General features: G+C 43.9%; 1 protein-coding gene across 1 annotated transcript in view; it reads right to left on the bottom strand.

Annotated features, from left to right (window-relative positions):
- Positions 1-12,403, bottom strand: part of LOC140204290 (nuclear protein AMMECR1-like) — a 97,420-nt gene that overhangs the window by 49,640 nt on the left and 35,377 nt on the right. Inside the window, exon 3 of the mRNA XM_072270886.1 lies at positions 4,337-4,447. Within this exon, the coding sequence (XP_072126987.1) occupies positions 4,337-4,447 (111 nt within the window). The remainder of the gene's footprint in view (positions 1-4,336; positions 4,448-12,403) is intronic.

Genomic DNA, 12,403 nt, shown 5'->3' with positions numbered 1-12,403 from the left:
TAACACCCAACATTACAAGTCTGGAAATCTGCTGGTACATAAAAATGTCCCAAGAGACTGAATTATCAGTTTTATTGTGTTTCGCTCAATGGAAATTAAAAAAAGGGTTGTCCACAATATTATCTCTTTTCTACAACAAAACATAATACCACGTGAGCAGATAAGATTAAAAGCAATCACATTGTTAACATATTGGCACCAACAATATACCTGCTAAAACACACAGAAATAAATTCTATCAATTATCTACACCTACTATTCAGTTTAAACTACTTGGATAATATACTTACTGGTTAAATAAACAGAAGCTACTTGACACAGCAAGATACTGAATCAGCCCAACAGTATCAAGTTGGATCAAGGCTACAAGATCTTAACATAGCTTCTATAAGCAGATGACTTCATAAAGTTACAGGATAAGTAAATGAAAAAAATCTTTCACTTTGTCATGATGCACCATTTGTGGCTGATGTAAATTTCCATTTTTACCATGAGTTTGGATATTTTGCCAGAACTAAAAATGCAGCAGAATTCCAGAATTTAATAGTTTTGTGAGTCTCTGTCCACAGCTCTGTCAATTACCCAAGAGCAAAGATACATAAAGTGCAGTTTTTACATAAAAATACTAAATATATGGCTACATCAATTTATTTGGAGGGGTCCCAATGATTTATAATTTACACTCAAAGCAGTACCATACTAGCTGAATGCCTTCTGTTTCAATTTTCTGAATGGACATGCACAAATACGTGCAAAAGTCAGTATGCAATTCATTCATTTGTTTCAGAGTTTGACCATTGGACAAATTGACTGTAAAATACCAATTGATTGTTTTCGACTTTGAAAGAAACTGCACAGTCAAGGCAGTATGTACCAGAATACTTTTCCCAATCCTGTTTTGCTCATATAGAGAATATAGTTCTTCAAAATCTGCTACAACCAAGTAAAAACAGGAGCCTTCCAGGCTTACTCAGTTTATGAACAATTTAACTTTAATATTCTACCAGAAAAAAGTAGTTTTTTTTTTATTTACTGCAGGTGGCAACAATGCAAATGGCATTCCAATTATCAGTTCACAATTCTTCTTAACTCAAGCAATATTAAAGCTTTTGACATAAAAAAAACCTGGATAAAAGGAGTTTCTTCATTCTTCAAAATAAAAAAGTACTCTGAAATAAAAGGACTTACTGGCAACTAAACTTTACAATCACAGCTCTAAAAGCCAGTTAATTATTATTATTTTTTTTAAAAACACTGCTGCTGCCTGAAGCCAACTACCCAAGGCATAGCCAAATCGACTTCACTGTCATCCCAGGTGAAATTTCACAGCAATCAGTTAAATGGACACAGGAGCCAGATTCAAACTGGAAAAAAAATACAGTTAGACCACTGTGAAAGGTAGTGTCAGTGGCCAAGATAAGAAATGCATTTGCTTTATTAGCAAAGGTCATTTTATAACCAGCTTTCAACTTCCAAATGGCTGCCATTAGAATTTGAATCAATTAATTTTGCTACGGAAGAAACATTTATTTATTTCACCTGCATAACTGGAGGATAACAAAAAAAGGTTGACATACAAGCAACCAAAGGCCAGCTGATTTCAAAAAACATCTGCATTCCCATTATAAAAGCTATTTGTAATTTATAGTATAGAATTTTATTATTTTTGATAAACTTCCACAAATATTTCTGGTACCTAAACATTTCAAATAACATTCTTCCATTTGACATATTTGTGACTCAACAAGAGAAATTCTGTTAAAATAATGTCTGTACTTGTAAGGATTGCAACTAAAACTTAGTTTTCTTTTATGCACAATTCCAGCTATCAATGTTCCAGAATACATAGTCATGTGAATTCATCTAATATTATTTTGTAACTATCCATCAAAATATGTAAGAACCCATTCCTGATAGAAATATGGGCCCGGTCAAATCAGAAGAGAATGAAGAGGAACATTGCTATTAAGAGAATATGCACATGTTTTAAACTTTGCTGGACTTATAAGCCAAATAAAACATTTTTTAAAATGAAAATGAGGCTAATTTAACCCGAATTTGATGAAATTCTACTTCACCGATTTGGACTCCATCACGCAAAAGGTATTCTGAATTTGTAAATATTCACCTTTTGTACATGGGTGCCCCAAGTAAGTCCAGCATTTAGTTATAAATTTAGTAGTAAATTTAGTCATAGTCTATTGATCCCGGGGGAAATTGGTTTTTGTTAGTTGCACCATAAATAATAAATAGTAATAGAAATAGTAATAGTCATAGAAATAATAAATAGTAATAGAAAATAGTAATAAATAGTTAAATAATATGTAACTTATGCCAGTAAATTATGAAATGAGTCCAGGACCAGCCTATCGGCTCAGGGTGTCTGACCCTCCAAGGGAGGAGTTGTAAAGTTTGATGGCCACAGGCAGGAATGACTTCCTATGACACTCTGTGCTGCATCTCAGAGGAATGAGTCTTGTGGCTGAATGTACTCCTGTGCCCACCCAGTACATTATTTCAATGATTCTGCAATTTTGAAAAAGTACAAATACACTGACACTGGAATTCAATCTTCTTCCTCAATTTTGCACCCTTGATAGATACTTACTGACCTCTGGTGTGAAGGATTTAACTCATTAAGTATTTAAAACAAATATCTAGAGTTCTTAAACTACTCAATCAGCATATTCCTTAATTAAGGCAAGGCCTATTCTGTCAATCACTATATATTAATGATGCAAACCACTTTTAAGTCTACTTTAAAAAATTCAGTAATATCAATTTTCTTCTCCACATTACTTAACATTGTCATAAAAAACAGCTGTTTTGCTAACAATGGGCTGAAATGTACTGCTTATAGCCAGTTACTCCAAAGGAAATTGTGCAGTCATTCAGCTATTCCCAGATAGTACCTAGAACCTGTTGCAAGTCCAGGAAATCATGAATAAAAGATGTCATCTGGAAGTGAAATCTGGCTTTGGACTCCCTGAAGTCCAGCCACAATGAAGAAGGCTGATCACATGGAATTTCCCAGCATTATGCAAAGGAAACTTGCCTTTTCCCACTCCATGAGTCAGAACTTACACAGCACCAAAGACTATTCTTTGCATACTAGAAGCATTTCAAATCTAAAAAATGCCCCTGCCTTTTAGTAGCTACTTGGGCATACTACAGTTAGAACCTCAGCAGTACATTTGCCCGAGGCCCAACTACAGTGAGATAGGCTCTCCATCCACTTCAGTTAAATGCACTGAATCCTGCAGGTAGTGGGCTGAATCTAGCTCAGTTTGACCCAGTTTCCTTGATAAATATAAGCTTCTAAAGGAAACAAGTTAACAATATTAAAAGCTCTGACTTCCTGTTTTTTTTCTCTTCTTCCCTCCACCCCACCCCAAGATTGGTGTGGTAACAAACTACACCTTGAAGCAGTTAATATTTATAAAGCAAATACTAGTGGAATTCTGCAGGGACTCATGGGCAGATTCAGCAAGCTTTTTGATTTTTTTCTGCTTTTAGAAATATTCTTGGAATTCACCATAAGTCTTGGAAGTTTTGTTGATATTTTTAGTGATATACTCAAAGATAGAACTCTTCTGCTAATAAATCATCAAGCTGATCAATTAGCTTCTTTTCCAAATAGAAAGCTTTGGATATGTGTCTTTTCATTATGGGTGAAGCTGCCTTCCGAAGGTAGTTAGCATTATGCACTTAAAAAAAAAACCAAGGTAGACAACAGCTCCTCAACATTAAGTACTACAATTTCCAGCACTGAGCCTACCAAAGATCTCCAAAAGAAAACTGAAGTCACTGGCAAAAAAACCCCACTGTTTTCATATAACTATACTCAAAATACCAGACCACTAGAGGTCATTTAATTAACGTCATGATTACAGGCCATTTCCAGGTAATGAATGGGTTCTAGCTTTAAAGACATCGTCAGTTTTATTTTGTCTGTAGCTCAGAAAATAAACAAAGAAATCTCAATATGGTAACATACTGTACATTTACAAAGAAGAAAGCACAAAACACTGATAAACAGCTAAAAGTTTGGTGGGGGGAGTAGAAGGAGAAAGGCCCAGAAAGACAAAACTTTCATGAGAATAAACAGAGGAGATTTGAACTGAATGATCGTCGGAGCACATTAGGGGTGTCAGTAAGACAGATGTTCTTAATGCAGGACACCCTGTCTTTAGTACACAAGTATTTCCCACACCACCTAAATGATTAGTTATTAACTTCCTTCCTTGATACATAGACAGAAAATACTGTTTAAACCAATGTACTGATGTGAGCATGCTTGAAAACAGAAAGAATAAATGAACTCTGCATAACTCACCTGGTAAGAGTGTACTCCCTGAGTCCTGAATGCAAGTTCATGGCAGAAAATGTACCTATGCATCCTCGCAACCGCTTATCACGGCCAATCTTCCACGTCACGAATAATGGGCTGGAAAATAAAGTGAGGGCATAAGTACCAGGGCATGAAGTGCTATCTGAACAAATTTTATCTTAAGAAATAAGTCTATTTACCTTTCAGCTCAATATTAGAATAAAACTTTGAAGCAGCAATGGATAATGACTTTTCTTTTTGATAAAGCATTTACAATACACAATTAAAATTCAAAATTATGGGTGCAAATTATGTAATTCAGATACATTACCGCATTTTAAGAAAGGAAGTAAAAAGAACAGGATTTATTTAAAATTTAGAAGTTTAACGTCTTTAGATAAAAGCAGACCATAAAGTACTATTAATGATGGGCATACATAACAGCTAATGCTAGGCAGCTTAAGCCAGAGATACAGATGTGAAACATTATGTCCAGCACAAAAGAAATTCATACAATCATATTAAAGTGAAAGGAATATGTCTGGCTGCAATCACAAACGTTAGCAGTTTATATTACTCTTTGGCATTGATGTGCAGTGATTCTCATCAACTCAATAGAACAGAATCATTGCAATTTGCTGCATTTGGCTCAGTCTCTGCATCTACTTTAAATGCCTTTATCATCGTGAGAGATTCCATCCTTTTACATTTTAAACACATTGTTTCTGTGCTGTAATTGCGTCACCTCTGATCTGGGCTGACATTTACGTGCCAGGCAGCACCTAATTAATTAGCTTGTTTATTTCGGCTTTGATGTGCTGCATTCTTCACGGATCGGTATCGGTCAGCGACCCAGAGGGTGGGGGCCATTGCACCAACCCAACCTCCGATGACTCAGCCTAACACACCATCATCAGTGTGCTTGGCGCTGTCTCCTGATTCCCGTAAGTGATACTACACTGTACATACATTATTTCTACTTTATATCGGCTGTGTATTTTTACGTGTTATTTGGTATGATTTGGCAGCTTCATAGCTTAAAGGTTACTGGAGAGCGCTTGCGCCATGTTTTTGCCGAGAGCGCTTGCGTGAGATTTTCGCTACGGAGAACAGTGCAGGCAATGATTGTAGAGAAGTATTTCTACTTTATATAGGCTGTGTATTTATCATATAGTAAAAGCTGGAATGATATGTTACGGTTATTTTAGGTTTTATGTGTTATTTGGCATGATTTGGTAGGTTATTTTTGGGACTGCAAACACAAATTTTTCCCATATAAAGGGTAATTGCTTCTTCGCGTTACGACCTTCCGGCTTACGAACCATTTCATAGGAATGCTCTACCTTCGGATGGTGGGGGAAACCTGTATATTATTTTAGTCAATTCTTGCTCCACTAACAATAAATACCCAACAAATAGATACTACTACATTTGTGAAGCGTTCAAATAGGCAAGGCATAGAAGGATACAATTCTAATAAGAGCACGTGGGACTGTTGTGAATGAGCAACAATAGTTGGCAACTGTGACACTACAAAAATCTCCAAGACACTGTACAAATGCACAAATTCTGAAATCTAGCGTGTCTGATAATTTAAAGTTTTGTTGATTTATGTACTTTGACGCAAATGATGTTGTTCCACCACAGCTAGCTTCTCACTAGAAATACTTGGAATTGTCTTTGACATTACCAATCTCAACATTGAGCTAGAAAACTAAGACAATAAAAAGTGGGAGGTGGCCATTCAGCCCCTCAAGCTAGCTCCAATATTTTACAGGATTACAACTAATCAAGTCCACATGCTGTCCCTTGTGCATATGTACATTGATTTGCTTACTGATACAGACATACTGTATCGCTTTCAGCCTCAAACAAACCAAAAGTCTATCTCTATAGCTCTCTGAGATAAGGAGCTCCAAAAACTCAGTCCCAAAAGATGTTATCCTTTACACTCTTCGATGGGCACTCCTTGTTCTGAAACCACATCCTCTGCTTCCGGACTCCCTCAAAGGCAGTTACTTCTCCCAAACATTTATCATGTTCAGTCCCCTAGGAATCAATAAGATCACTTCTCATTATCCCCATGATCCCAACCTGTTTGACCTTTTTGTCACTTCATTCATTCTAGGTTCTGGCTTTAAAGCAGCTCCAATGGAAAATTTTCCCTTGGTTAGAGAGCCAAAAAAATTGTTCAGAATGCTTGGAATGTCATCTCACTACTAGTGACTCTCTTAATTCATCTGAGAGAGCTTGGCCAATAATTACATCAGAGAAGCACATTTCCACTAACATACTCAGAATATTCATTCACTGCTAAAACACAACTTTTGCTAAGACATGGATGCGATACAAAGGTTGGCTGCTAGTACATTTTATAACTTTGTCACACTTTGCTCACATTCAGGTCATGCCAGGTCTCCCACAGCATTTACATTCCCCCACTTATACACCATTAACGTATTCTGACATATGACAATTAACACTCCTCTAACACTTCTGCCACTCATTTACCTACACCAGGGATAATTTACAGTACTCAGTTAATCATCACATTTTTGCTGGTGTCAAAGGAAATCTTTGGATAGAAAATTTTTGTACTTATCCAAAAATTTCTCTTAAATGTCTTGTATCCACCACTTGTGCTGGCAGTTTGTTCCACACTCTCATCACCCTTTGAGAGAAGTTCCTCATGTTTCCCTTAAACATTTCACTTTTCACCCTAACCCATGACCTCTAGTTCTAGTCTTACCTAAACTCACTAGAAAAAGCATGTTAGCATTTACGCAATCTATACTCCTCATGATTCTGTATAACTCTATTAAATCTCCCCTCAATTTTCTCTGTTCCAAGGAATAAAGTACTAACCTATTCAACCTTTCCATATAACTAGGGTCCTGAAGTCCTGGCAACATTCTTATAGGATTTTCTCTGCTTTCAATCTTACTTATATCTTTCCTGTAGGTAGGTGACCAAAACTGCACACAATATTCCAAATTAGGTCTCACCGTTAACATCTCAACTCCTGTAGTCAATACATTGATTTATGAAGGCCAATGTGTCAAAAGACTTTTTTTTTAAAAAAAATAAAAGTCTATCTACCTGTGGCACCACTTTCAAGGAAATATGGATCTGTATTCCCAGATCTCTGTTCTACTGCACTGCTCAGTGCCCTTCTGCTCAACATGTAAAACACTCACCTGGTTGATCCTCCCAAAGTTTAACGCCTTACACTTGTCTTCAGTAAATTCTATCTACTGTGGTGACCCACTTTCTACACAGGCGAAGCGGCTCACAAAATGGCGTGCGCGTCAGCAGAGAGGCAAGCCCCAAAATGGCACTGGGCCGCCTTCACCAGCAAGGGGAGAAAGCCCGAGCGCGGGAAGAGACTTTTGTAATGCACCCCTGACATCATTTCTGCCCAGAGGGCGGGAACGGAACTGCGGAAAAGCCAGTGCCATGAAGTTTGAATAAACTAGTCTCGAGTGCAACTTACAGACTGCGTGTCGGTATTTCTAGCTCTGTATGTAGCACATCGCTACATTGGTGACCCCGATGGTCCAAACGGGATTTGGACCAAAGATGATCAACTCTTCATCTGTTTACGCAGTTTCACAAAAACTGCCAACTTTCTGGACGCTGCGACCACGCGTGTGGTTTGACCAAGCAGAAGCCCAATTCCAGATTCGGTAGATATCTTCTGATTCCATGCGTTACTTTTACGTGGTGAGCTCCCTTGACCAGGAGACAACCGCACGGGTTGGGGATTTCATACAGTCACCCCCAGAAGGCGGCAAATATGCAGCATTCAAAGCGCTGCTCATAGGGACCTTTGGCCTCTCACAGCGTGAGCGAGGTGCCTGCGTGCTGCACCTGGACGGTTTGGGAGACAGGCCGCCGTCAGCACTAATGAATGTGATGCTGGCTCTGGTTGAAGGACACAAGCCCTGCCTCATGTTTGCTCTAGGAACGCCTGCTCAACTGCCCGAGGACATACATCTGCTGCTGGCCGACGCAGATTTCAGTGACCCCCGGAAGGCGGCAGCCCGGGCAAACGTGCTGTGGAAAGCCAAGAGGGAGAGCGGGGCGTCCGTCAGACAGATTACCAAGCCACACGCCCAACAGCACAGAAGCCCGCCATTGTCGCCCGCCCTGCAAGTTCCCGGAAAACGGCAGGGCCAGACGCCGCTAATGGCTACGGCGGCTGGCCACCAGGACAGCCTCTTGTACATCTGGGACAAACAGTTGGGACGCCGCTTCTTGGTTGACACCAGAGCAGAAATCAGCGTCTTAACCCCGACAGGGTACAACACCCACAACAGGGAGCCGGGACCCACCCCGAGGGTCGCAAACGGCAGCACGATACAGCACAGTGCAGCTGCAGTTCGGCGCCAGCCGGTTCACGTGGTACTTCAAACTGGCCACTGTGGCCCAACCACTCCTGGCGGCGGACATCTTGCGAGCTCACAGCCTGCTGGTCGACTTGCAAGGGAAAAGACTGGTCCATGCCAAGACTTTCCAGGTGTTCTCCCTGGGTGAAGCCAAGTTACTGGCCCCACACCTGGACTCCATCATGCTGTCTGACAACGAATTCACCAGAATCCTGGAGGACTTTCCATCAGTTCTGGCACCGTAGTTCACGGCGGTCATGCCCAGACACAGAGTACAGCACCACATTCCGACCCAGGGACCACCCCTCCATGCCCGCGCACGAAGGCTCCCCCCGGACAAGCTCCGCCTGGCGAAGGAGGAGTTCAAGAGGATGGAGGAATTGGGGATCGTACGGTGGTCCGACAGCCCAGGGGCCTCCCCCCTGCACATGGTGCCCAAAGCAGCCGGGGGGCTGGAGACCATGCGGCAACTACCGCAGACTGAACAAGGTTACAACTCCAGACCGCTACCCCGTGCCACACATACAGGACTTTGCAGACATCCCCAAAACAGCAGTCATCACCCCGTTCGGCCTGTTCGAATTCCTCCGAATGCCATTCGGCCTGAAGAATGCAGCACAGACATTCCAGCTGCTAATGGATGCGGTGGGACGCGACCTGGACTTTGCATTCATCTATTTGGACGACATCCTCATAGCCAGCAGTAGTTGTCAGGAGCATCTGTCCCACCTCCACCAGCTCTACTCCCGCCTGAGTGATTTTGGCCTCACGATCAACCCCGCCAAATGCCAGTTCGAACTCGATACCATCGACTTCCTGGGCCACAGGATTACCAAAGACTGGGCACCACCTCTGCCCACCAAGGGGGTAGATGCGATCCGCCACTTCACCCGGCCCAACACAGTCAAAGACCCGCAGGAGTTTGTTGGTATGGTGAACTTCTACCACTGCTTCCTCCCCTCAGCAGTCCGTATCATGCACCCTTTGTTCACCCTGATGTTGTATAAAGGCAAGGACATTACTTGGGACGAAGAGACCACAGCCGCTTTCGTTAAAGTCAATGAAGTCTTGGCAGATGCCGCGATGCTGGTGCACCCCAGAACGGATGTTCCAACCACCCTCACAGTGGACACATCCAACACAACAGTTGGTGGGGTGCTGGAGCAAATCATCGAGGGGCACTGGCAACCCCTGGCGTTCTTCATCAGGCACCTACGGCCATCCAAACTCAAATACACTGCCTTCGACCGGGAGCTGTTGGCACTATATCTGGCAATCCGGCATTTCAGGTACTTCTTAGAAGGTAGGCGATTCACCGCGTTCACGGACCACAAACCGTTGACCTTCGCATTCACGAAGGTATCCGATCCCTGGTCGACCCACCAGCAGCGACATCTGTCTTACATCTCCGAGTACATGACGGACATCCGGCATGTCTTGGGAAAGGATAACGTCGTGGTGGACACACTCTCCAGACCAGCTATCCAGGCCCTGTCCCAGGGGGTAGACTATGCAGCACTAGCGGAGGCGCAGCAGGCAGACAACGAGATGCCCAGATACAGGACTGCAGTCTCGGGTTTGCAGCTGCAAGACTTCCTTGTAGGCCCAGGTGAGAGGACCCTCCCGTGTGACGTGGCTACCGGCCAACCTCGCCCCATCGTCCCGGCAGCCTGGTGGCGGCGAGTTTTCAACTCTATACATGGCTTGGCGCACCCATCTATGGGGACAACCGTCCGGATGGTCTTCAGCAAGTTCGTGTGGCATGGACTTCGCAAACAGGTCAGCAAATGGGCCAAAACGTGCATGCAGTGTCAAACAGCCAAGGTGCAGTGGCACACCAAAGCCCCGTCGCAGCAGTTCGAACCCAACCGCCGGAGGTTCGACCACATTCATGTGGATATTGTGGGGCCCCTGCCAGGGTCACGAGGAGCGTGGTACCTCCTAACTATGATAGACCAGTTCACGAGATGGCCAGAGGCGGTCCTGCTCACCAACACCACCGCCGATTCCTGCGCCCGAGCGCTGATTGCAACCTGGGTAGCACGCTTCGGGATACCAGCCCACATTACCTCCGACAGAGGCGCCCAGTTCACCTCCAGCCTGTGGTTGGCTGTGGCCAGCCTGTTGAGAACACAATTACACCACACAACTGCCTACCACCCACAGTCAAATGGACTAGTGGAGCGCTTCCACCGTCACTTAAAGTCAGCTCTCATGGCCCGCTTGGAAGGGCCTAACTGGGTGGACGAGCTTCCCTGGGTCCTGCTTGGAATCCGCACAGCGTCCAAAGAGGATCTGTACACCTCGTTGGCCGAGCTGGTGTACGGCACACCCCTGGTCATCCCAGGAGAGTTCATACCAGCCCCAAGGGGGCAAGAGGAAGAACCCGCAGTAGTCCTGGACAGACTATGCAAAAGGCTCAGCAATCTGGCCCCTGTACTGACTTCACAGCACAGACAGATCCCAACCTGCGTACCCAAAGACCTGCAGAATTGTAAGTTTGTATTTGTACGAAGGGGCGCACACCGGGCACCGCTACAGTGGCCATACGAGGGGCTGTTCAAGGTGATCAGGAACAATGGGTCCATGTATGTTCTGGACATTTGGGGGGGGGGGGGGGAAGAAAGAGGAGGTTTTCACAGTGAACCAACTCAAACCGGCCCATGTGGACTTGGCGCAGCCGGTCGAGGTTCAGGCCACCATGGCACAGAGGCAAATCGCCCAAACAGAGACTGATCCACATTGGGGGGTGCATCACCAGTTCTGGGGGGGTTATGTGGCGACCCACTTTCTACGCAGGCGAACCAGCTCACAAAATGGCACGCGCGTTGGCAGAGAGGCCAGCCCCAAAATGGTGCTGGGCCGCCTTCTTCACCAGCAAGGGGAGAAAGCCCGAGCACGGGAAGAGACTTTTGTAATGCACCTCTGACATCATTTCTGCCCGGAGAGGGCGGGAACGGAACTGTGTAAAAGCCAGTACCGCGAAGATTGAATAAACTAGTCTCGAGTGATAAATAAACAAACAAACAAACAAATCTCCCAGATGTAATAGTGGCCAGAGGACCTAGGGTAACAGAGGAACTGAAGGACATTCGCATCAGGCAGAAAATGGTATTGGGTAAACTGATGGGACTGAAGGCTGATAAATCCCCAGGGCCTGATGGTCTGCATCCCAGGGTACGTAAGGTGGTGGCTCTAGAAATCGTGGATGCATTGGTAATCATTTTCCAATGTTCTATAGATTCAGGATCAGTTCCTGCGGATTGGAGGGTAGCTAATGCTATCCCACTTTTTAAGAAAGGAGGGAGAGAGAAAACAGGCAATTATAGACCAGTCAGCGCAAAATAATCTGCAGATGCTGGGGCAATTATAGACCAGTCAGCGCAAAATAATCTGGGGTCAAAGCAACACTCACAACACGCTGGAGGAACTCAGCAGGTCGGGCAGCATCCGTGGAAAAGATCGGTGACGTTTTGGAACCCTTCGTCAGCACTGTAGGGGGAAGGGGCAGAGGCCCTATAAAGAAGGTGGGGGGAGGGTGGGAAGGCATCTGGTAGGTTCCAGGTGAAAAACCAGTAAGGGGAAAGATAAAAGGGTGGGGGAGGGGAAGCAGGGAGGTGATAGGCAGGAAAGGGGAAGGAATAGGGAAAACACAATGGGTAGTAGAAGGAGGTGGAACCATGAG

The sequence above is a fragment of the Mobula birostris genome, chromosome 10 (assembly GCF_030028105.1).
Source record: "Mobula birostris isolate sMobBir1 chromosome 10, sMobBir1.hap1, whole genome shotgun sequence".
Lineage (NCBI taxonomy): Eukaryota > Metazoa > Chordata > Chondrichthyes > Myliobatiformes > Myliobatidae > Mobula > Mobula birostris.
The sequence above is the reverse complement of the archived record's forward strand: the minus strand, read 5'-3'. Positions and strand labels throughout refer to the sequence as shown.